General features: G+C 42.0%; 1 protein-coding gene across 8 annotated transcripts in view; it reads right to left on the minus strand.

The window, feature by feature from the left end:
- The window catches only part of VAV2 (vav guanine nucleotide exchange factor 2), a 375,354-nt gene that overhangs the window by 286,598 nt on the left and 61,428 nt on the right, over nucleotides 1-27,328 (minus strand). For all 8 annotated transcript variants that reach the window (XM_073599569.1, XM_073599567.1, XM_073599566.1 and 5 more), the window contains exon 2: nucleotides 14,061-14,177. In XM_073599569.1, coding sequence (XP_073455670.1) covers nucleotides 14,061-14,177 — 117 coding nt within the window. The remainder of the gene's footprint in view (nucleotides 1-14,060; nucleotides 14,178-27,328) is intronic.

Genomic DNA, 27,328 nt, shown 5'->3' on the forward strand with positions numbered 1-27,328 from the left:
TAAACTCTTCCTGCTAGGCAGACGACGATAATTTAGACTCGTGCCCGCTAGCTTTATCTCTCACTGAAATGCAGTTGAGATGCAACACAGCTGCACTGTAACTGACATGGAACTACAAGTTGCACCATGACTGGAGATCTTGGGAGTTGCATTTCTGCCAGAGAACCTCTAAACTCCCATTTCCACAACTAGAGGCTTATGGTAACAACAGGAAAATACAAAAAAGTTAACCGTTTCCACAAATTAGGCTTATTTTAAGGTATAACTAAAGCCAAATCTTTTTTTTTTGTTTTGGAAAGCCTGGAGATGGATTAGAAAACCTGACTGGTTTTAATGTGGTCTGTGCCCTTGTTATGCAGGTGAAAAGATAAGCGGGGGGTTTCAAGCTAACAAACATATATAGGTACTCACCTAGGTGAATGCAGCATTGCTCCGACACCGCATCTGTCCCCAGCTGCCTCTACACAGAGAGCTGAGCAATCAAAGACTGCTGATTGCTCAGTTCTCAGTCTTCAGTGAGCAGAGAGTCGGTGACTGTCAGCATGGATCAGCCGAATTTCGACCATGTATAGGCAGGCTGGTTGTACACAAGCCGATCAACAGACTTGTGTACAACCAGCCTGTTAGAAAATATTCTCTCTGGTGCTGCTGATCAATGTATTCTGGCAGCCAGGAAAGCTCCCCAATGTCAGGACACAATAAGCTCACATACACATTACAGTCTGACAGAAAATCTCTACACAATCTTCCTTCTATTTACCAAAAATAGGTATTAGGAGGCTTGACTTAAAGGATCTATTCAGTTTATACCCAACCAGGTAGCCCTTAACTACATAGTTTCTGGTAGTTCTGAGGCTCCCCATACACATTACAATCTGATCAACCAAAACTATATAAATAGGAGGATCCTCCTAACCATCTTGGGGCATTCTGAATCCAATCAAGAAGGCCCTTACACCACCTACTTGTAAAATAAACAGAAGAATATAAAGTTCATCATGCACATTACAGTCTAACTGCACACTGTCTCCTTTAAACCTCAACACAGACACACATTGCAATCTGGTTGAACATTCCTCTTTAAATCCACCAGATCATTAAGAAGATTGTACAACCTGACTGTAATGTGTGTAATGTAATTTGATGGGCACAAGCAGCTGCATATGACGGGGCACAAGTGGCTGCATATGACGGGGCACACGTGGCTGCATATGACGGGGCACACGTGGCTGCATATGACGGGGCACACGTGGCTGCATATGACGGGGCACATGTAGCTGCATATGATGGGCACAAGTAGCTGCATATGATGAGCACAGTGGCTGCATTTGATGAGCACAGTAAGGCTGTATTTGATGGGCACAGTAAGGCTGCAATTGATTGGGGGGGTTCAGTATTTTTCAGTTTGTGTGCGCCCCCCCAAAAATTTTGAGCACCACTGCAGACAGAAAACTGCTCAGAACAAACTGGCTGAAGGGGAACCAGTAGCTGGGCAAATGTTTTGAATCAAGACTCCATTAGTCTTGAAGAGGCTGATTCATTGCAAGCCAATCAGCTAAGGGCAAGATCAAGCAGGTGCTGAAAAATGACAGTTAAAGGATAAAATGTTTGAATGTGATTGGGGGCTTTTAACTACAGTCCCAATTCCAAAAAAGTAGGGATGCTGTGTAAAATCTACATAAACAGAATGCAAGGATTTGAAAATCTCATAAACCCATATTTTATGCACTATAGAAAAAAAAAAAACACCAAATATTTAAAACTGATTAAATGTACCATTTTAATTAAAGGGGTTGTAAAGGTAAAAATTTTTTCACCTTAATGCATTCTATGCATTAAGGTGAAAAAACTTTTGACAGTACCGCCGCCCCCAGCCCCCCCGTTTTACTTACCTGACGCCTCGAATCTTCGCTCCTCGTCCTCGTCAGCTTCATTGCAGCTCAGCCTGGTCGCTGATTGGCTGCAGTGGATGGATTGAAAGCAGCGCAGCCATTGGCTCGCGCTGCTGTCAATCACATCCGATGACGCGGCGCGCCGGGGGGCGGGGCCGAGTGATACAGCGAGCGGCTATAGCCGCCGGCTGTATCACGGGAGCGCGCCCGCAAGCACTCACCACCGTGCGAGGGAGCTCGCATGAAGGTGGTAAATGCTTGCGGGGAGGAGCTGAAACAGCCGCCGAGGGACCCTAGAAGACCAGGTTCGGGGCCACTCTGTGCAGAACGAGCTGCACAGTGAAGGTAAGTATAACATGTTTGTTATTTTAAAAAAAAAAAAAAAACATCTTTACAACCCCTTTAAGTGAGGTAATTTTGAAATTGATGGCAGTAACACGTCCCAAAAATTTTGGCACAGGTCAACAAAACGCTGACAAAGTAAGTGATACCAACAAGGAAGAGCTGGAAGAACAATTTGAAAATAATTAGGTTGATTGGCAACACGTCTGTAACATGATTTGGTATAAAAAGAGCATCTTAGAGAAAGTCAGAGTATCTCAGACTTAAAAGAAGAAGTACAGCCAAAGCTCGTTTGTACTTTTCCTGTGGATCACAGAAGTGCAGTTCGTTCTGTACTCCTGTGACCCGTTTTCAGCAGAGAGCGGGCTGAAGTCCACTCTCTGCTGATGTCACAGAGTCGGTCCAGGTTACACTTCATTACCACCATGGAGTTGGGTGTTGAAAGAACAACAGCAAGTAATTTAAAAGTACTGTGAACTATATACTGTATACATTACAGGTTATGCACCCAGGAAACCCAGCAGCACCCACAGGCACTGGAAAGAATTCTACAGTGAGTTAGTGAGTACTGTATTCAGGCTGCTGAAAGATGGCAAGCAGTTCAGATGTGACGTTTGCAATAGCAAAGCTAAACAATGCCAATTACCAGCTGTGGAAGTTTAAACTAAAAGTGCTATTTAGCATGGATGACTTTTGGCAAGTGCTGAATACAGACAGACCCACAAACAGAGACAGAGGACTGGGACAGGAAGGATAGACCGGCAAAAGCAAGTATAAGCTTACTAGTGGAAGATGACCAGCTGATCCACATAAGAACAGAGAAAAATGGTCAAAGGTATGTGGACTTCATTACAGAAACTGCATGAGCGTGCAAGTCTAAACAGCAAGTTATTTCTGCTAAGAAAACTATATAAGATAAGACTACGAAAAAGGCCAGCAAATTTGTAACCACGAGATCATAGAGCAGCTACACACCATCAGAAAGAACATCAAAGATAACCATATTGTTGCCCTGCTCCTCTGCAGCCTTCCAGAGACATATACTGCTCTTATTAATGCTTTAGAAACCAGATCGAGCAGGAACTAACGCTGGAATATGTCAAAGGGAAATTAATTTATGAATTTGACAGAAGTAAAGAAAATACGCACCATGATGACAAAGCTCTTAAGATGTACAAAGGCACAAAGCACAACAAAGAAAGCAGAACCTGTTTTCGCTGTAAAAGGACCGGTCACTTAAAAAAGAACTGTTCTATCTGGAAAGCCGAGCAGCGAAAGCTACAGCTATCCACAAAACAAAGAATCAAAGCAGCCACAAAGGAAACTGCAGACACTTCATGGAATGGCACCTTTAAAGTGACACAGAGTGGCAAGCCACGCGGATGGTGCATAGACTCAGAATTGAATTACACCACAAGGAGGCACAGTATCCTTGTAAAGAAAGTGCTGTATGTTCCAGAACTAGAAGGCAGCTTTCTATCAGTGAAAAGTCTTGCAAACAGTCTCACAGTTAAAGGGGTTGTAACCCCTCATGGTTTTTCACCTTAATGCATTCAAGACCTTTGTGTTTCCTCTGGACGGAGGAGATGCATCACCTGGAACCGGAGTGAGAAATTTTCACATCTTATACCGTGCCAAGGGGTGATCTTGTTGGGGCTGGGCTAAAGGCACAAGCGCTAATGATCCCTTGTAATCAAGGATCAACGGGAGCTGGTAAGCGAGCCTTTCAGCTGTTGGTGGAGGCACTAATATTTAAGATCACTACGGTGGTGGATGGTGGAGATTGACATCAGGATTTATTTTCACATCACTTGTGGACTGTTCTAATCATCTAATTTTTACATTTGTATATACACAATTGAATAGCACGACCTTTATCTATTTTATGTTTACTCACTGTGTATATGTCGCACAGAAGTTTTGCTGCTTACAATTTTCATTCAGAATATTTCTTAGCGCGTTTTTTTTTCCACTTTTTTTACTTCATCATTGCGGACCGACAGTGGAGCATGGGGGATCACAACAAAGACCCATTACCTTTTTAAAGCAGGTGGTTTTTTTTCCTTGTTTAGACCATCTGTATTTAGAAGTTCCCATAAACAAGAATTCAAATATTTGAAAATGTGACTGGGAGTTACAGGTAAAGAGAGATACCAGCAAAAGTTGCAACTTTTCTCTAATGGAGGCTGTTGTACCTTAAAGTGGATGTTCAGTCAAATTCTAACTAAGGCTAAACCTACTCCCACCCCCATTCTAAGTCTATCCTTTCTAACCATTGTGACAGTACACTATGAAAATGTAGGAGTAAATGACACAGGATTCGCATTAAAGGGGAATGTAAACCTTTGAGGTTTTTCACCTCAATGCATTCTATGCGTTGAGGTGAAAAAGCCCCTGTATTGCTGCAGCCCCCCGAGCCCCTGTTTTACTTACCTGTACCCCCTCTATCATCCCAGGGACAAGCACACCAGCAAAAGCCGGTGTCTGGGGTCTTGATTGGATGGATTGATAGCAGCGCAGCCATTTGCTTCCGCTGCTGTCAACCAAATCCAATGACCTGGGCACCGGGGGGTGGGGCCGAGACATACATTCGGCTTCTACGGACGTTAAATGAATGACTTGGGAGCGCGCCCGCAAGGTATCCCCTCGGGAGAGCGCTTCTCCTAGGGGGTTATCTAATGCGGGGAGGAGCCGCGAGAGCCGCAGAGGGACCCCAAAAGAGGTTGTTCGGGGCCATTCTGTGCAAAACGAGCTGCACAGCGGAGGTAAGTATGATATATTTGTTATTTAAAAAGTAAAAAAATAAAAAAAAAACTAAGCTTTAGTATCACTTTAAGGCTTACTGTGAGACTGTTCCAGACTACTGCTTCTGAGCGGAGGAAGCTGCGTTTTTGGTTTTCTCCAGATTCTGTAGTCACAGAGGCCTCATTTCAGGAGTCAGGTGGGCTCCTACTAGGGTGTCAGGAGAATCCCTATCCGGAGGCCAGAAGTGGGCCCTACAGCAGGGCACTGCGACTAGAGGCTAAGTGAACCAAGTGAACCAGGAGAGCTAGGCAACACTGTCAGATGGACTGGTAAGAAGAGCAGGTGTGCTGCTGACAAAAGATCCAAGTGGCTTGGCATTTTCAGTTGACTATTCATGTTGATGAGGAAAAAACTCTGCGTGGGTAACTGCTGTTTATGTGAACTTCACGTTTTGTTCAATGAAAATGGCTGCCATGCCCCAAATTACACTTGGGACTGGTGCAACACATTGGGAAAAAGCATCTTCCACATGAGTATAATCAACCCAATACCATACCCTGTAAATAAAATATGTGTATACTTACCGATTCTGAAGCCGTCCTGGTCCAGTCCCATGATCAGCAGTGGCTTCAGTGTAGAGGAGGGGCAGCCGACAACAGATGCTCCATAGTAAGCCTATGGGTAACGTCATCTCCCCGCCATTAGAAGCCACTGTCAGCAATCTCTCCTCTACACAGAAGCCGTTGCTGGAGAACTCATGTGACCGGACCAAAGCAGCTTCAGAATAGGCAAGTATACAAATCTTTTCTTTACAGGGTTAGATAGAATAGGCTTAGAATGGGGATGGGAGTAGATTTAGCCTTCGTTAGGATTTGCCTGAACTTCCACTTTAAAACATATTGCTGTTCTGCCTTTTGCTGCTGCTTCTTCCAGTTGTGCGGAACCACAAACTATAGCAGACACCCCATATGTATGCCTGGGAGCAGGTGGGCAGCTCTCCGCAGGGTTTTGTGTCAGGGACCTCTAGAACAGCTACAATGTTTCTTTTATTAAGTAAAAGCAAAAGTTTATGAAGTTGAATAAAGCTACTCATGTGGAATCATCAGCATGGACACAGAAGGCTCTCGTCACCAAACACCTACGCTGTGCCGCGCATCATTAGAGAGATGTGTGATTTGCCAGCACAGGTTCTTAGTACGGCGAGTTAAAAATACATCTGGTGGGGCGGCAAAGAGCAGCAGTTGCAGGTAGAGATGACTTTTCACCGGTCAGAAGCTGTAAAGATCACACATCTGCCTTGGTCTCCCTGCTCAGCCGACCACAAAAGTCTGGCGTAAGAGCAGACGGGACGCCGGGTGAGAAAACGCAGATTTGCTTGATGATGTAACAGGTGAGGAAGGGTCAGAGCTTCACCAGCTCCCCGCATGATGAATTCCGGATGAGGAGGCTTGGAGGGGGCACTCCGGCTGCACCTCTGGGCTTGGTATACAACTGGAATAATCCGCGCGACAATCGGAAAATTCACCAGTGAGCTGACACCAATTATTACCGTCACTATAAATATGAATACCTGATCATTACAGCAGAAATTTAGCGATCAGGAAAGAATATATAAAACAGCAAAGGTGGTTTTCACAATCTAAAAACAAAATACACCACAAACAAAAGATACAAACAGAGCAATAAATTCACACAATGAACCATGAAATACATTATCCAATAAAAACCTGCAAATAAAAACATTTAACAATGAGAGGCCATGTCTATAAATTCCATTCTTTTTATTGCCGTCCTTTATAGGAAAGCCGATCGGCTCTTTCTCCGAACGCAATCAGCCTTAAACAAATTTTAATGGCTAATAAACTGACAACAAAATAACAGTCATGCACTATAAAAAAAACAAACAAAAAACAAAAACACAGAACAAACATTTTTCACCACAAAAGATATCAAGCAAACATTTCCAAGATATAAAATGGGTAAATAGAATACAGGGCTGATGTCCATGACAACCCACCACTTTTAAGAGAAACAAAAAAGGTGGCCACTATGGGTAGCAGACCAACCCATCAGCCACGTATCATAAATTACGTTCCAGTACAGGGAGCATAAAAGCCTCAGCTCTATGGTGCATTCAAAGCTCACAAGTAAGGCCTCATGCACACGAGACGCCGGTGCAAACTCTGCTGAGCACGTTTTTAAAAGCTGATACTGGTGTTTAGAAATGCCCGTTTTGCTGCGTTTGCATGCCGCATTTAGCCGCGTTTTACCGTGTTTGCGTCTAGAAGCATCTGCTGAGCAGAGAATGACATTTTCCCGACCTGACTTTGGGCCACTTAGTGCTAGGAACCCCAAATTTGGATATGTTATAGTGTTAGTTCAACTGTGTTAGCACACCAAATATGAGGTTCCTAGCACCAAGTGGCCCCCACAAAATGTCAAGCACTTTTCTGCAGCAGAGAATGACATTTTGTGACTTGACTTTGGGGCCCCCATATCTCAGGGGCACTTGGTGCTAGGAACCCCAAATTTGGATATGTTGTAGTGCTAGTTCCACTGTGTTTGCACACCAAATTTGTTCCTAGCACCAAGTGGCCCCGAGATATGGGGCCCCAAAGTCGGATCGTAAAATGTTCCTTTAAAAACACTTAAACGCAAACACGGCACCGGCGTTTAGCAGCATTTGGCGTCTGAAACGTGGAAAACTTTTGCGTCTGAACCCATTTTTTTGCTTCTGGAAAAACAAGGCTAAATGCAACTGCCTAAAAACGCCAAAAAACAAGACTGTGTACATGGACACATAGGATAACATTGAATAGGTTCAGGGGCAGTTGAAAAAAGTGTAATCTGAACAAGAGTTTAACAGCGTCTTGTGTGCATGAGGCCTAAAAACAGTCCAGCAATGAGGACTTTTACTAACTTACTATAAGTGAAACTAGGGTTGTTCCGATATCACTTTAACATTAAGTACAAGTACAGATATTTTTTTTCTAGGTACTCGCCGATACCGATGCTTTATTTTATTGTCATGTGGCAGTGGTACTAATATGCAGCACTGACGATGCGTGGACTGTGTCAGTAGTTTTTACTTTTATTTTACAATTTTTACTTTTTTTTTTTTTCTTACAATGCTTTCTTTTGGGGGGGGGGGGTATAGAATTGGACAGTGTCAGTGTGTTTATTTTATAATTTAACCTTTTCAATATTTATCCATAAAAAAAAAAAAAAAAAAGAAGAATTGTAATTGGTCCTGTTGGGGGGTGGCTTTGGTGAGATATCACAGGGCTTAACAGACCCGACATCTCCTTTTTGAGACAGGGAAAGGGACTGAGGACAGAGCCTCAGCTGCACTGAAGATGAATGGAAAGGAGAGACAGTGGCTCCTCTCTATTGATAAACTGAAGCATCATAAAACACAGTTTATGATGCTTAGTGACATTTATGAATGAACAGAGTCAGTGATCACTGACTCTCTGCAGTCGGAAAAGGAAGGTGCTGGTAAATTACATATTTACTTACTCCTTCCTCCAGAGGCAGAGGCAGAGGAACACGAAGGGGGGACCGAGGAGCTCGGAGGACATTTAGGGGTGATCGGTGCGGCACACTGGGGAGGAGTTACAATCACCAATCTCCCTGTATAGATTTCAATAAAGCAGCTGAAAGCCGCAGGAGGGAGGAGGAGGAGGAGGAGAAGCGGTTGTCAGCTGCTTTATTGGAATGTATACAGGAAGATTGGTGATTGTAACTCCTCCCTAGCGAAGCACCAATCACCCCTGATTGTTTAGGTATAGGATTAAGCATCAGAGCATTTGCCCGAGTACAAGTACTCGGGCAAATGCTTGGTATCGGCACAGCCCTAAGTGAAACGAATCTTTTCTGTCTCTGCCAACACCGGACAAATAACATTAAATTGTAAAGCTCTGGCTCAATGGACCGCCATAGAAACCAGATTTTTTAGAGCAAACTTTGGCAACCTGGGACTCTCTCTAGATGGTTCTGGGAAATGGAGAGTTGTAGGTTGCCCCAGAGTCCTCTAGAACTTCACAAATTATCAGTAAAAATCCTATCAACCATCACCACTGACATAGCAAAAGGTTTAGGGCTTTTAGTGTTGACAGGCTTTGGGTTTGTGTCGATGGGAACAGTTTAAGATGTTTCTGAGATCATTAGGAATATGACAGGCAAATTTTACATGACGTTGAACTCCTCCCGATTTGCAATTGATGAGCCTCTAGAGGGTTTTGCATTCTAGTAAACTTGCATGAGAATGCACAACCTGTCTAAATGTTGAAAGAAACCACTGCTCTCCTTACAGCCATAGATCTTAAAGTGGTTGCAAAGGCAGAAGGTTTTTTATCTTAATGCATAGAATGTTTATAGGAGACCAACAATATTATCTGTGAATTTTTTTAACTGGGGTTGTAAATAGATGTCTGAGATTCTTCTTCCCTAGGACACCCAGATAAAAAAAATGAATGGTGTTTAAAAGCAACATTAAAGAAACTGTCCAGGGAAACGTGAAGTAGATATAAAGCCTACCTAGATGACCGTGGTTTAGCTGAAGCACCAAGTAACAAGCAAGTGTCATGTGTTTTTCTTGTTTTCTCATTGCTGCTGACCTCTTTTAGCATGTTTCAGCTATTTCCTATGTACATGTTCTCTCAGTCTCAGTTGAATGTCAATTCTCAGGGAGGACTTCCTGATTTGACAGAAGAACATAACGGCGCACTGAACGCTGGTTTACCCACTTCATAGTCCAAGAACAAGTTACAGGCTGGCAATACAGAAACGCAATTCAAAAACAGGGACTGAACATTGTCATCCCATAAAAAGGAAGCACCTGAAAAAGGAACTTTATAGCAGGATGGGCTGGGGGGCATTAGTTGCCCACTACCCCTTTTTTAAAGTATGAGTAAACACAATCATTAGAATCGCATATAATGTTAAACATATTAATGTCATGTTCAGCCTTTTAAATCTTAATTTTTCTTTAAAGAACACCAGGTGAGGTGATCTTTAAAGAAAACTGAAGATTTAAAAGGCTGAAAATTACACTAATATGTTTAACATTATATGAGATTTTAATGATTGTGTTTACTCATACTTTAAAAAAGGGGTGGTGGGCAGCTAATGCCCCCCAGCTGTTATGGAACTACATGTCCCATGCAGCACTGCAAAACTGACAGTTACAAGCATGATGAGACTTGTAATGCTGCAACAGCTGGCGGGCCAGTTCCCCAGCCCTGCTTTTAGGCTTTTTTGGGGGGGGCAGAATGTACAAAGGCCTGAAAAAAGACATTCAACAAGGCAGGTTTACAGTACCACATTGGTAACTTTGATGCTCTAATCATTACCATTTTTACTTGTTTGGGGAACAATCTACCATGCATTCTCACTATCTGACACTCTTAGAACCTATGGGATGATTTACTAAAGGCAAATAAACTCTGCACTTTGCAAAGTGCATTTGCACTGTGAATGTGCAGTTCCTCCAGAGTTTAGTAAATGAGCCGAAGCTCTGCTGACATCCATCATCCAATCATGTGCAAGCAAAAATGCAGTTTTTTTTTTTTTTTTTTCCCTTGCATGTGATTTGATATTCTTTGCAAAGTGAAGCCTTACCTCATTTACTAAGCTCTGGAGCAACTGCAGTTTTTTGCCTATGCCTCTATGCCTGTCACTTCATCATTGCTGACTGACAGTGGATCATGCGGGATCACAGCAAAGACCCATTACCTTTTTAAAGCAGGTGTTTTTTTCCTGGTTCAGACCTGCTGTATTTAGAAGTTCCCATAAACAAAAAATTTAAATATTTGTAAATGTGACTGGATGTGACTGGAAGTTACAGGTAAAGAGAGATACCAGCAAAGGTTGCAACTTTTCTGTAATGGCGTCTGTTGTACCTTGAAGTGGAAGTTCAGTCAAATTCTAAATAAGGCTAAACCTACTCCCACCCCCATTCTAAGCCTATTCTATCTAACCATTGTGACAGTACGCTGAAAATGTAGGAGTAAATGACACAGGATTTGCATTAAGGCTTACTGTGAGACTGTTTTAGACTATTGTTTCTGAGCAGAGGAAGCTGCGTTTTTGGTTTTCTCCAATGCACAACCTGTCTAAAATGTTGAAAGAAACCACTGCACTTCTTACAGCCATAGATCTTAAAGAGTTTGTAAAGGCAGAAGGTTTTTTTACCTTAATTCATTCTATGCATTAAATAAAAAGCCTTCTGTGCGCAGCAGCCCCCCTAATACTTACCTGAGATCCCTCTCTGTCCAGCAATGTCCACGAATGTCTCAGCCATCCTAGACTCTCCCTCCTGATTGGCTAAGACATAGCAGCAGAGCCATTGGCTCCCGCTGCTCTCAAAGTCAGCTAGCCAATCAGGGGAGAGAAAGGGCGGGGCCGTGTTGGGGCTCCGTGTCTGAATGGACACAGGGAGCTGCGACTCGGCTCAGATGCCCCCATAGCAAGCTGCTTGCTGTGGGGGCACTGAACAGGAGGGAGGGGCCAGGATCACCGAAGAGGGACCCGAAAAGTTGAGGATCTGGGCTGCTCTGTGCAAATCCACGGCAACAGAGCAGGTAAGTATAACATGTTTGCTATTTTTATAGGAAAAAAAAACAAGACTTTACAATCCCTTTTAGGCTACGTTTCCACTATTGCGACCCCAAAGATGCACGAGAGTGCGACTTTGATGCGACTGATTGCAGCTTTGATCCAACTTTACAGTCTCTAAAAGTTGTATTAAAAGTCACATCAAAGTAGTGCAGGAACTTTAAGTCGCATAGATGGGATCAGATGCCACTGAAATCAATGGGCTGTGACTTGTCATGCGACTTTATGTGTCCAAGGCTGCATGACAAACCGCACAAGTGAAAACCTAAAGGAGTGGAGCCTAAATATGGGTACTAAGATGCATCAATGGATGGTGCTGCCATAAACAGTGCAAAAATTCAAAGCAGCACCAGTACACCACTGTAGCAGTTCAAACATCTTTTACAGTATTTGCCACCACATAGTACAACATTTCAGGACCACTGAGGACCCCTTTCTCAGGCAACAGTGACAAGTAGATAAAACAGACACAACGCTAAATACCCAGCTCCACCAATCACAAACCCCCAAGTTGCAGGACTGCTCCCCCAAATGTCAATTAACATCTGAAAACAGAAAATCAGATCTATGATAAGCCATCAAATCAACCAAATTACATAGAGAAGATGTTCAAGCACTAAGATAGGTCATAAACCACCATTATACAAACAGCAACATTGCATAGTTGCCAACATATTCATACCAGGACCTGTGATACTATCACTTAACAGTCCTACCCTTTGGGTGGCTGTGCCTAGATCATGGCCACTTTTCTAGGTGATCCTACCCCAAATAAATACCCTTTTTGAGTTACTGCATATGCTCAGTAAGTAACATCTAGGGGTGATGCTTTAATTTGGGGATAAAGTATCATCAGGAGAGAGGACCTAGTTGTGGGAATGTTCCAGAAAATCCAGGACAGTGGGCAACTTTTGCAAAATTGTTGCATCAACTTCTTAAAAAGGTATGCAGGTGTCGCCATCATCGTGGCAACCCACCCACAATCCCCATACTCCGGGAAAAAAAATATCACTGCCAGATTAGAAGTGTGTTAAAGACCACAAAATCCTTTGGGACTCCAGGGCGCATGCCCATAAATAAGCACACACCTCCACCAATCAAGGTGGAGGCAGACTGGAGACCCAAGAAAAGGGCAGACGTAAACAAGAAGGAGATGGGTAGGGTAGCCATGAGGACCAGGAAGTTGCAGCAATGCACACCCAGGACATAACGAAATAGAAAAAAAATGCACATGAAAAAACACAAAAAAAAATAAATAAAAATATAGCAATATAAAAAAAGCATAACATGACAGATAAACATTCATGAACCAAAATGGAAGACAAAATAAATGAAATAAAAAAAAAGAGACCTATATACATTAAAGGGGCACTACCTGCAGCTACCAAAGTGAAGCACCTGGCTGTCTCCCAGGGGCACATCAGTCTATTGCTAAGTGAAAATAGGTAGTATACATCTGCGCTAGTACAATTTGCGGTTGCTATCTTTGAACATTGCCAAGGTCTCTCACCTATTGGATTTTGGACTCATCTATGGTCATCCATTTATTTGGCTATTCCTGTTCTTGGATATTTGACGCACACCAGCACCTGCCAGAGCTATTCACATAATAATGAAACATTTCTCATAAGTATCCCACACTTTTGGAAACTTTTCCAGTTGCTATAAATCTGTACATGAGGCTCGCTCCTTTGAAGATAGTGAGATTCGTTTTTGTTCTTTTTCTGTTACAATTTTGAACCTCGTGTGTGTCCTGAAGAAGCCTCATGGCGAAACGCATAGACGCATAACGTATAAGGGCTCAGTGTACAAATTGTATCATTTGATTCATGTTTTTATCTTTTTTTGTCTTTTGAACATTATCTATGAATTGATGTACTTTTTTCAATAAATATTCTGATTCAATATTAGTTGTGTTACTTTCCCCATTGTTTCCATGCCTACAAAGTCCGATTTTTTGGTTACTATTTAGTATCCCCTCTTTTTCTCTCGTATTTACGGATGTGGCAATCCGAGTGCTTCTCCCCTTTTTCCAATTTCAAAGTGAAACACCCTCGCAGGAAAAACAGACCTGAGAAGTAACCGTAGCAATCAACATATATCCAAAAGAAAAAGCGGAGTTTAATCCAAAGGGAGAAACTGTATTAACAGTGTGGAAAGCCTGATCACCTGCCCAATCACCTCCCCGCTATGGCATGGGCACATCATCACTGTTCCCCTCAACTCATGCCCCCGATATGGGGTCTTTGTAAAATGTATAGTAACAGGTTTACAAATATCATGCCATGATTATATGCCTTTGTGATCGTGGCTGTTGATGGGTGGAACTGGGAGTTTTGGTGGGCAGATCTCACTATGCTAGCGCCCCAAAAAGATAAAAGCTGGCAAATCATTCGCTTCCCAGCAACATGACAGAACTGGCATTTGGAGTGAACAGCACATCAAAAAAGGGCAGCTCTTTACCTTCCCGAAATCCCGAACATCAAAAAGGTCAAACGGGTCAAAGAGGTCAGCATTCCGTAATCCAAATTTATCATGGCAGACTTTCAGGAATGTTCGAATGTTCTTCAGGCACAAGAACTGAAATAAAGGAGAATATAAAAAATTCAGTCATCCGTCCATCCTTATCAGACAGGTACCAGAATATTACCTCAACAGCGCTGCACTCCTATTGTTATGACACGAGAAACTATAACGCTAAATTAATCCATTTTATTTATTTTTTTTAGCATTTATAAATCAGGTTTTAAAAATACTTTTTATTTAAATATTTGTTTTACAAACATTCAACACGAAGGGCACCCATGAGCATGGGTTTCCTGGAGCAGTATAAGACTGAGGTTGATTTACTAAAGGAAAATGGATTGTGCACTTTGCAAAGTGCAGTTGCACTCTGCAAGAATAGTTGCTCCAGAGGTTAGTAAATGAGGCAAAGGTTCACTTTGCAAAAAATACCCAATCATGTGCAAGGAAAATAAAAAAAAAATATATCATTTTTGCTTACACATGATTGGATGATGATGATGATGGAAGTCAGCAGAGCTTCTGTTCATTTACTAAGCTCTGGAGCAACTGCATTTTGCAATGTGCACAGTCTTTTTTGCCTTTAGTAAATCAACCCCTGTCTCTCTGGTTAAAACTCCATATGGCCTACCTGTAAACAGCATACAGGGAATGGGAGGAGGTACTGTCGTTTTTGGACCTAAGCATAATCAAGAAGATTACGCAAAATATACATCATCTTTACTTGGCTTCACCAAAACCATACCCTGCACTCTGATTTTAACTTGATAAGCAGATGAAAAACAGTGGAAGAGAAGACCTGCTGTAAGCTTGCTAAAGCATACTCCCCTTTCTCAGTGCTTGAAACCTGACTTTCTTACTTTAGGTCACCAAAAGAGGAAATGGCCTAGACTAAACTATAGGTTCAATACATTTGTAGCCTTTCGCTCGTTTTCTGTGGCAAGTGCAAAAACCCTGCCGGTCTGATTTGCACTTTCAGATGCTGTGCAGAGGATGGAATTAAATTACTATAATTAAAAATAAGTTATACCTGGGCTCAGCTGCCTGCATTTTCCTTTTAGTTTTGCCGAACATAAATAACAATAAAATAATACAGCCACTCAAATTTAAAATAAAAATTAAAAAAAAAAAAATACAAAAAAAAATATATATTTAAATACAAAAACCTTCCATCAGAGGTGTCACATGAATGTGGAATGATGCCTGGAGTCCCTCTCTGAACAGCAAACAATGCAGAGAAAGTGGAATTTAGGTAATGTGAATAACCTGCCAATTGCACAAAGGAATGAGGGAATCCTAAAAATGACAATCTAAGCAGCAGATTGAATAATTTTGTTGCGTCAGCTGACCTTGAGGGGAGGGGGAAGGGGGGACAGGAGAGAGATTAGGAGAAGCGCCCCAATTCCCCAACCCCCCTCCTCCCTTTCCCTGCTGAGTTCAGGAGCCTAAATACTTCAGCTGGAGAGCCGAACATACAATGAATAATTCAATGTTCTGGAAATGACCAGCAGGTAACACATCTTCTCATCTGAAGACAATGCACAGTGCCCAGAACAGCTGCCAGCCTAATGGCGCAAGGGAGGGGGGAAGAGCATGAGCAACATCCAGTACAAATGCAGTCGGCCTCCAGCTGGTAGGTCATGCTGGGAATTACAGTTCCTCCAATGAACCAAAGAGACCACCAATGAGATAAGAAAAAGGCTTCATTATATCAGACTAATGTTGCAATAACGATATCTCTAAGGGCCAGTGAAATAATAATATTTCTGGAGTCCCAAAGCCAATCTTTGCAATTTTAGGTACATCTAAAGCCACAGTTTTGGATAGGGTAGGGAGGGAACGGGTAAAACCCCTTTCAGACTTGCTTTGCGATCTGTATCCCATTCGTAGAATAAAGCCAGCCATTCATGGATTGAAATTCAGCTGGTTCAGCAGGCACCGGACAAATTTTGATCCATGTATGGGCACCCTGGGCACAACTTCTGTGCAACCAACCTGCCAGGATTTTCCCAATCGATCAGTGCCGCCGGCTAAAGCTGACAGCACTGATCACTGTATTCTGATCTCCACAGTTAGAACACAAATGTGTGGACGGGGAAATCAGATCTTTTTTTTTTTTTTTCTTTTCCATTCAACCTACTGAGATGATGAATGTATGGGCTGCTTTACTTCTATCTTTTGTCCCGCAGACTCAAATCACTCAAGTGATAAAAAAAAAAAACCTTCAAAATATGGCAAATCCCTTAAACCGACCATACACTATAAAAAAAAAATCTGTCTTGAATTGATCTCATTTCAAGTGTGTAAAGCAAGGGCCAGTCTGACTGGCGCAAATTGTATGGATTGTTTAGGTTTGTTCTTATATTACACTATTTTGGTAAATCTAAAAAGGGAGGTTGTACAGTCTGTATGGATAGGTTATAGCTAGCTATATACAGCTCGCACTTCAGCTGATTCTTGCTGAATCAACCAAAAATTTGAGTCATGGGTGGCCCTGTTGGCACCACCCTGCTCAAAAAAGTAAATAAAAAAGGACTAAGCCATGTGAAAAATCAGGTGAACAGAAACTGCACCCAATCAGATGAAGTCACCGTTCTGGTACTCAGGCAGCCATTGGTAAGGCAATGTTCTCAATACAATAGTCGGCAATGGCGATTCCTCCAACTACACTGTTTAGATTGGATTGAGGAATCTATGAGCCTTGGTTCCCACATCTGTGCACACACGTGTCGTGTGTAGGGCAGCCCTTTCATTTTAATGGGCTTGCCTACCCATGAGAAATGCAAGAAGAAAAGTCACAATTCCTGTAAAATTTGCACCGCACGGTGTTAGATTGGCTTGTGTGAAAACACAGAGCATTTGCAGATACGTGGGGGATTTCTCCTCAATTTCGTTTTTGGTGACAACACTTGCAGTCCTGATCACACTGGTCACTATATCACATTAAGCAAATAAATCCCCCCAGTGGGAACTGAGAAAACAAAAATCTGACAGAGTTCTCTCATTTTATGGCTTCCACATAAACTGCGACTTTGAGCCCACTTATACAACGCAGTATGAAATTATAGGATTCGGTGAAATACTCAAGCTTGCCAATGTCTCCCTTCCTACTTTTGTTACCCATCACTAATAATTCTTGTTTCCCCCTGGCCTAGATCAGCCTCAGGCATTCTCTCGGTGGACCTCTCACTGCCGCACACAACACTTTCTGACCACTCTGTCTTTTCCGACATGGGCCACCCTCCGAGAAACCTATGACATCCTGCAATCAGAGCTCTTTTGCTATCTCCACCTCCAGAACTGGATACCCTCTCTCCAACATACCTCAACCTATCCCTTCCAGAAAACGACATTTGAACACATCTGTCAGCACTCTCCAGGATCCCCGGGCCTTATTTCCACTCTCTATGCATCCCTGAATAGACGATCATCTTTTGCTTCTTTTTCTTCTGTGACCGAGTGGGAACAAGACTTGGCATCTGAGGTAGACCCAGCGGGCTGGAGTAAAGCCTGGTCTTCAGGCGCTAAATGTGCGTTTAACACTGCCACCCTGAAGGTGGTGTATAAAGTGCTCCTATGGTGGTATTGGGTTCCTGCCCATATCGCCCATGCCAATGCAACTTCCAGTGACTGCTGTTTTCAGGGATGTGGTCATCGTGGGAAATGCTCTACACACCTACACGACTGGTAGGCTTCTGGTCTCGATTGTGTTTCGGCCTACTGCATATGCTGTTCTACCTGAATATCCAAAAGGATGCTAAATTTGCCTTACTGCATTACCCTATCTCGGACTTATTTGCTCGCCAAAAAAAAAAAAAATGTTTTATATCAGCCAAGAGGATGATTGCCCAGGCCTGGAAGAAAACCCCAGTCCCCTTTCAGGGAGTGAGAGACCATATGACTGCTATGATGCTCAATGGACAAATGTCCAGTATTCTTAATGACTCCTACACCAAGTTCCTAGAGATTTGAGAACCATGGTTGGCGTATGCGTTCCCCCTACTCTCTTCCTGTCTAGTGAGGGTTGGCTTTGACTGGCGCTCTCAATGACCCCAAGCCCCTGCCCCCCCCCCTTTCCCCCCGCCCTCCTGTCTCGACCTCTCTCCTTTCTGGTCTGCTTTTTCTTTGCTCTTCCTTTCTTGATGAGATTCTGTGTCCTTATCCAATCCTTATGTGTCCAGAACAAAATGCACTGTTGTCTGGAACTTCATATGCCCAGGTCAGCACCGCCAGTTCTAGCCGCTGCATGGTGGATTAGGTGCTTTTTCTTGTTACTCGGTTTTAAAATGACAAAAAAATGATTGAACCAGAAAAATCTGTCAGAGATCCCAATCCTTCCCTACTCTATCCAAAAATAAAGCTTTTGGCTTTAGATATACTTTAAGGTTATATAATAACTTTACCACCATGTCAAAAAAAAAAAAAAATAATAATATAGGATAGTAAAAAAGGGTGACTCCAGTGAAGACATCAGAATATAAGCTCCTCCGGTGCAGAGATATAAATTACTCTGTGTTCTCTGTACAGCACCGTGGAATATGTCAGCCCTGTAGAAACGTAGAATAAAAATAATATATAATTATTTGTGTCACTGTAATGGGACATTAAGAGTGGAAGCTCCTGTGGTGTAGAGTATTAGGTGAATGTTTCTTTCTACTTTTACATTTTTTGCAACGTGTTGGTGCTATATAAATGCATGAAATAAATGAAGAAAAAAAAAAAAAGCCAATACACTCTGTTTAACAGCCAGGCAACACCTGCTATATACAGAATTAGATCAATACAGCATTACATCTGATCTATACATTACTAGTTTTATAGTACAACACACATTGTCCCTTTTGTACAATAGCTGATCTATTGTCTCTACAGGGAAAACTAGGATTCATTGGAGTATGGCGGGTAGTCTCAATTCTCTCCCTAGGTGTCTATATAATTATCCAGTTCCAGTCTTATCAATTATTCACAGTGACAAACTGTCTTGATTGGAGGTAAGGGCGATCACAGGGTCTTACAGAGGCTGTGAGAGGGGCAGCAAAGCCAGTGCAATCATACGGTGCAATTAGCACTAATGTAACATAATTAAATAAAGCTGCCACTGGCTCAGCTGTCCAATATGCTTATGGAAAGTACATTGAACACAGAGGAGGAGCCCTTTGAGCACAGCCAACGCTCTTGACTAAAACCTCACCAGCAACCAAACCAAAAATTGGTAACTGTACTAGTGGCTACTACTCCTAATACACCATTCGTGAAAAGCTGCTAAAACAATATGTAATAACTCATACAAAATCATATAAATAAACCCAACGTGTAGCGCTAATCAAAAAGTGCCCACGATGAAAAATATATGTATTATGCGTACAAAACGTGCACCCATAAACATAAAGGCTTGTTGTCATAGAAGGGCTCACCAGCTCATATTCCCAAAACTTCTTATGGGTCCCATCTGGTATAGCAAATATACCACAAAGTAATAGAAACGGGGAAAAAAAGGGCCAAATACTCAATAGTTAAAAGTTCCACCATTTAATCTTTATTAAAATGAATTAAAAACACTTGCATAAAAACTTTTGTAACAGCATTGTACAGAAATCGTGGTCCACGGGACACAGTGATGCACTTTCGGTTTGTGTGATAAAATCATGATGTCACTCTGCCCTATGTGTTTTCTGTCATCAGAGGCATGGTGACAATGACATCAGAGGTGACGAAACACACAGGGCTGAGTGACATAGTGAAGTCCTCGTGAAACCGGACGTGTGTCACCATGTCCCCAGGACCGCAATTTCTGTATAGCACTGTTACACATTTAAGATGAAAAAACAGCGCTTGTAAATGTAGATCTTTGGCAATGTTGGTGGTGTCAGCAGTAGTCCCAGGGACTACTGCTGACACCACCAACATTGCCAAAGATCTACATTTACAAGTGCTGTTTTTTCATCTTAAATGTGAGTGTTTTTACCTTCAATAAAACAAATTTTAATCGTCTATACAGTATTACGCTATGGATCTTTATATTTTTCCTATATACACTTTGGATGCCTGAGTGGATCTATCCCCTATACTATATAATACTTACAAGCATCTGGGTCACCTGGATTACCACTTTTGCAGTACAGATACCATCGTGGATCCCCACAGTTACAAGCTAGATTGACCCAGTGGGTGTACACCCATCTATGTCCAATCTTTCTGGTAAGCCCCCAACTTATGAGGTGGTGGATCTTCTATCAACACACAAACAAGTTTCCTTCACATTTTTTGGTGCTACATATACTTTTTAAGGACTTTCTTATCTTTTTTTAAGATTGTATGATAAGTGTATCACTTGCACTTTTCTTTACACCATGAATATATTATGTACTGGTTTCTAAGGATTATCATGTCTAAGTATTATATACACTGTGCATGAGTATCAATCATATTTGTTAGCGCTACACTTTTCTTTATTTGGTTGCGACTACAGGATTAGATCACTTGTATGTGTTAGCTGCTTACCTACACTTGCTATTTCTGACAGCGCGATATTTATTTATATATTTCTCTACGAACTGTGAAAGAGCAGCAGCAGACTGATGTGGTGGTCCCTTTACCCACTGGTCACATTTGCATGCCACACACACCTTCTTCCTGGAGTCTCCTTTAACACAACAATGTGCAGAGAAAATGCATACAATTCCAGCACTAGTGCAACTATTCACACTGCTTTCACACTGAAAGTACCGGCAGTTAACACTAAAGCGCTGCTCGTTTTAGCGGCACTTTAGCGCTGTTTGGCCGCTTTTCGTCCGCTAGTAGGGTGCTTTTAACCCCCTCAAAAAAGTGTTAAAAGACACTCCCCTTTTGTAGCGCTTTGAAAGCGCTTTTCAGGCACTTTGAAAGAGCTGCCCATTCGTTCCAATGGGCAGGGCATTTTGGGAGCACTAAATAGAGCGCTCCCAACCCGCCCCAAAGATGCTGTTTGCAGGGCTTTTTGGAACGTCCCGCAAGCGCACCGTCCGAGTGTTAAAAGTCACACTGGAATGAATGGGAGGTGGTTTTCAGATGCTTAGCAGAGGCTATTTCCATTGCTAAAGTGCCTGAAAACCGCCCCAGTGTGAAAGGGGTCACTTGCAAATCTGAACTATTTAAACAATTAACAATAAACTATTTCACACGAGACTTCTCAAATCTACCCTCTCTTTTTAAATGTTAAACTTTGTTCTGCACATTGCTTATGTTTTGATTACCTATTTCTCCCACCAGTTCATCCCCCACAGTTATTACCTCTTGTTCCACCAGCCCCTCCCGATTAGATTGTAAGCTCCCAAGAGCAGGGCCCTCTTAATCCTCTTGTATTGAATTATATTGTCTCCCTTTATATTGTAAAATGCTGTTGGAACTGTATAAATCCTGTAAAATATAACAATAATCTATGTTTCTTATAATGGTTATTGAATGTCCCAGCATTTACTCTCTTTGTACAGTGCCCTGGAAGACAATGGCAACAACAAAATCAGTAACTATCTCTGAAGACGTGAATTGAATTGGTAGATTTTTCCATTAAGATAGTCTGCATTACTAATCAACGATCTTTCCATCACAACTGACCCTGTGTCTTTGTATTTCAATGCGTGTACACATAAAGCATGTTTCTGCTTTGGCTGATGTCCAAATTGGCATCTGTGGGAACTGGACTGGAATTACACATTGAAAGAGCCTGACCTTCAATTTATTCACAATATTGCTGAGATAAACAATGCAGAGGAATCAGTAGCTGATAATCCATACATCTCTATAACATCGCAAGGGAGCGTATGGTAACAACACTGACAGGGCAGCTTAATGAGCAGATATAAAACTCCCACCAACATCAGAATAGACTGAAGGACGCACACCGCTGCATTCTGGGAAGGTGGTAAATAGATGTCAAACACAGGAGGAGAAGAGCTCTGACCGTATCTTTGTGAAGAATTCATGTGTCATGAAAATACATTCTTCCCAATTAGACCATTAAACATCTGTATGCTGTGTTGTAAAAAAATGAGGCATGATTGATATTTTATGCATTCACTTGAATGTTCTGGACCCACCGAGGTCAATGGAAGCATATAAAATAAAAAAACAAAAAAAAAAAAAACACACACTAAGAACGTATGTTCAAAACATAAAACACAAGGAAAAATGCCTTAAGTGGAGAGATGCGAACCCAGCTTTAGGGTTAATTACTTCAAAAAGGAATGTTGACACTGCAACATTTGTATTGATAATATCCCATGGCCGCAAAGCACAGCATTGCAGGTGCAGCATGTGTACAGTTCTGAGTGGCTGCATGGCAGTATTCAGGTGGGCGGTTAGGGGGTGGTTAAACTGTGGCTCAATCACCTGGGTTTTATGGCCACCTGGCTGCCCTTAGGCTTAATGTACACGGGACGTTCTTACAACCTCTCCTGATTTAACTTGACAGAGATATAAAACGTCCATTTTTGCCGCGTTTACATGCCACGTTTAGAATTTTTTTTTCTCAAAATAACCAAAAATGAAAAACGCCTATAAACGAAACGTGGCAAAACGCGAGTTACCGCATTTGGCCGTCTGGACTCATTTTTTTGCCTTCAAAAGAAAAGCCTATAAAACACAACTGCCTAAAAACGACATTAAACGAACCTGTGTACATTGGATGAGTTCAGGGGCAGTTGAAAAATGCATCCAACTGCCTCTGAACGTCCGTTTACCAGCAGCAGTGTACATGAGGCCTTATTGTTCAATACAGAAATCGCTTGATTGCAATTAAAGATGCGCCGATACGGAGTATTTTCACGAGTACTCTAGATACCGAAACTGATACTTTGCAGTGCGATTTGCATCTATACAAAATGAATCCGGCGGTTCCCCGCCCCAAGCTGAAATCACTTCTGCCTTATACCCACAGGAGTCCCGGAACTTGTCCTCCAGCCCTGTGAGCGCCTCCTGCGGCTGTGGTTTGCCATCATCGGCAGGGCAGGGACACTGCAGATATGGATTTGACTAGATATTTACTTTGCGAGTTGTTATAACATTTTATTAAACTGAATATTTTTGCACTACATAGTGCTTCGCTTTCTTTACTGGGATCAAACACACAGGAGCGGTGGGGGAAAATTGCATGCGAATCGGACAGGAATCGCACCAAATTCTTGTTGAAACTACATGCAATTCTTTGCAGTGCGTTTTCCCCTATTCATTTTGTATGGACGCAAATCGCACCGAAAGTATTGGTACTGGTACTCGCCAATAAAAATCCGGTATCCATGCATCCCCAATTCCAATTATTGCCCCCAAAGGGTGAGCCCAGATAGGTAGGTCAGATAATACTAATACTTCTGCCGCTGTCAAGAGAACACAGTGAATATTGCTAGCAGCTATAGCCACTGGCAATAAATCGCATACTAAAAATCCGACATGCTGGCTGTACCCAAGTCGGTCGATGGATTAACTTGGGTAGAATCAGCCTGTCCATACATGGATCGAATATCGGCCAGTCCTTGCTGAACTATCTGAGATTTGAACACTCTATAGCTGGTTGTAAGGTCTTCTGCAATTGAAACTGCGCCTCCAGGTCTGATTACAATTATATTGTATAAGGCCCCTTTCACACGGGGCGAACTCCGCGTCCACGGAGTCCGCCGGCTAAGCGGGAGATCTCTCCGTTGATCTCCGCTGAGCCGGCGGATGACAGGTCCCTCTCTGCTCACTGAGCGGGGAGGGGCTTGTCAGGCACCGCTGCCGCCTATGGAGGGAACGGATGAAAACGGACAGCATGTCCGTTTTCATCAGATCTCACCCGATCCGATCCACCAGCGACGGACCTGGACGTAGGGCTATCCGTCTGCTTTTAGCAGATCGGACAACAAATTGGCCAAAATAATGCAAAAACGCAAATTGCAGCAAAAATCACGTGTGTAAAAATCTAAAAGCACTGCAGAAACAGATCACAAGCAAACTGCATAGGTGTGTACCGAGCCTTATGCTGGCCACAAGGATCAATTTTCAGACGAGAATGTTGTTTGAAATTTTCACTTGCTTTTAACATTTGTTTAAAATGAATGTAATCTCTGTACGAAAACCACATACACTGTCTGAAAATTCCTTTGACCAAGAAGTTTTCTACTATTTCCAAATTTTCCCGTCACTGTGGTTGAAAATGAACGTCAATTTGACCCCACTAACAATTAGAAAATCGAAAACCAATGTTCTTAAAATTACATTTTCTTTTTTTGAAGGAAGACATTGTTTTTTTTAATACAAAAATTTGATCTCTGAGTCTGATATTTACCAGATTTACTCTTTAATAGTATATACAGTATATCTCTTCTGTCTGTTATTCTCAGAGTGGATTAGAGATTTTGCTCCCTAACCATATAGTTGGTTATTTATATATACCACTGCATAGAGATACAGGTAAAAGCCAGTAAATTAGAATATTTTGAAAAACTTGATTTATTTCAGTAATTGCATTCAAAAGGTGTAACTTGTACATTATATTTATTCATTGCACACAGACTGATGCATTCAAATGTTTATTTCATTTAATTTTGATGATTTGAAGTGGCAACAAATGAAAATCCAAAATTCCGTGTGTCACAAAATTAGAATATTACTTAAGGCTAATACAAAAAAGGGATTTTTTAGAAATGTTGGCCAACTGAAAAGTATGAAAATGAAAAATATGAGCATGTACAATACTCAATACTTGGTTGGAGCTCCTTTTGCCTCAATTACTGCATTAATGCGGCGTGGCATGGAGTCGATGAGTTTCTGGCACTGCTCAGGTGTTATGAGAGCCCAGGTTGCTCTGATAGTGGCCTTCAACTCTTCTGCGTTGTTGGGTCTGGCATTCTGCATCTTCCTTTTCACAATACCCCACAGATTTTCTATGGGGCTAAGGTCAGGGGAGTTGGCTGGCCAATTTAGAACAGAAATACCATGGTCCGTAAACCAGGCACGGGTAGATTTTGCGCTGTGTGCAGGCGCCAAGTCCTGTTGGAACCTGAAATCTCCATCTCCATAGAGCAGGTCAGCAGCAGGAAGCATGAAGTGCTCTAAAACTTGCTGGTAGACGGCTGCGTTGACCCTGGATCTCAGGAAACAGAGTGGACCGACACCAGCAGATGACATGGCACCCCAAACCATCACTGATGGTGGAAACTTTACACTAGACTTCAGGCAACGTGGATCCTGTGCCTCTCCTGTCTTCCTCCAGACTCTGGGACCTCGATTTCCAAAGGAAATGCAAAATTTGCTTTCGTCAGAAAACATGACTTTGGACCACTCAGCAGCAGTCCAGCTCTTTTTTTCCTTAGCCCAGGTGAGACGGTTTTCGTGCTGTTTCTTGGTCAACAGTGGCTTGACACGAGGTATGCGGCAGTTGAAACCCATGTCTTTCAAGCGTTTCTTGGTGGTGGATCTTGAAGCACTGACTCCAGCAGCTGTCCACTCCTTGTGAATCTCCCCCACATTTTTGAATGGGTTTTTTTTCACAATCTTGACTAGGGCGCGGTGATCCCTATCGCTTGTACACTTTTTCTGACCACAGTTTTTCCTTCCCTTTGCCTCTCTATTAATGTGTTTGGACACAGAGCTCTGAGAACAGCCAGCCTCTTCAGCAATAACCTTTTGTGTCTTTCCCTCCTTTTGCAATGTGTCGATGGTCGCCTTTTGGACAGCTGTCAAATCTGAAGTCTTCCCCATGTTTGTGTAGGCTTCAGAACTGGACTGAGAGACCATTTAAAGCCCTTTGCAGGTGTTTTGAGTTAATCAGCTGATTAGTTTGTGGCACCAGGTGTCTTCAAAATTTAACCCTTACACAATATTCTAATTTTGTGACACACGGAATTTTGGATTTTCATTTGTTGCCACTTCGAATCATCAAAATTAAATGAAATAAACATTTGAATGCATCAGTCTGTGTGCAATGAATAAATATAATGTACAAGTTACACCTTTTGAATGCAATTACTGAAATAAATCAAGTTTTTCAAAATATTCTAATTTACTGGCTTTTACCTGTATTTAGGAATAAATTGCCTTTTTTTTAAGAAAAAACTTTACATATTAACTAAATTATACACCACACTTTTTTTGATGTTATTAACCGATTAATCGAAACAATAATCGGCCAACTAATCGATTATGAAAATAATCGTTAGTTGCAGCCCTAACTCTGACCAAAAAAAAAAAGCATCCCCACAACATGATGCTACCACCACGTTTCACAGTGGGGATGATGTGTTCAGGGTGATGTGCAGTTGTGCAGTGTTAGTTTTCCTCCACACATAAAGTTTTGCTTTTAGGACAAAAAGTTAAATTTTGGTCTCATCTGACCAGAGCACCTTCTTCCACATGTTTGCTGTGTCCCCCCACATGGCTTTTTGCAAAACGGGACTTCTTATGGCTTTCTTTCAACAATGGCTTTCTTCCTGCTACTCTTCCATAAAGACCAGATCTGTGGAGTGCGCGACTAATTGTTGTCCTGTGGACAGATTCTCCCTGAGCTGTGGATCTCTGCAGCTCCTCCAAAGATACCATGGGCCTCTTGGCTGCTTCTCTGATTAATGCTCTCCTTGCCTGGCATGTCAGTTTAGGTGGACAGCCATGTCTTGGTAGGTTTGCAGTTGTGCCATACTCTTTCTATTTTTGGATGATGGATTGAACAGTGCTCTGTGAGATGTTCAAAGCTTGAGATATATATAACTCCATTCCTGACCTGTCTGGTGTGTTCCTTGCCCTTCATGATGCCGTTTGTTCACTAAGGTTCTCTAACAAACCTCTGAGGGGTTTACAGAACAGCTGTATTTATAGTGAGATTAAATTACACACAGGTGGACTCCATTTACTAATTAGGTGACTTCTGAAGGCAATTGGTTCCACTAGAATTTAATTAGGGGTATCAGAGTAAAGGGGCTGAATACAAATGCACCCCACACTTTTCACATATTTGTAAAAAAAAAAAAAAAATTAAAAACCATTTATCATTTTCCTGCCACTTCATAATTACGTTCCATTTTGTGCTGGTCTATCACATAAAATCCCAATAAAATACATTTAAGTTTTTGGTTGTAACATGACAAAATGTGGAAAAAGTCAAGGGGTATGAATACTTTAAGGCACTGTATTGCCAATGACACAAACTAAGACCAATGACAAAAGAAGGTAGAGGTGCCTCTAAAGAAATATGCCGCATAACA

This window comes from Aquarana catesbeiana, linkage group LG09 (genome assembly GCF_042186555.1).
Source record: "Aquarana catesbeiana isolate 2022-GZ linkage group LG09, ASM4218655v1, whole genome shotgun sequence".
NCBI lineage: Eukaryota > Metazoa > Chordata > Amphibia > Anura > Ranidae > Aquarana > Aquarana catesbeiana.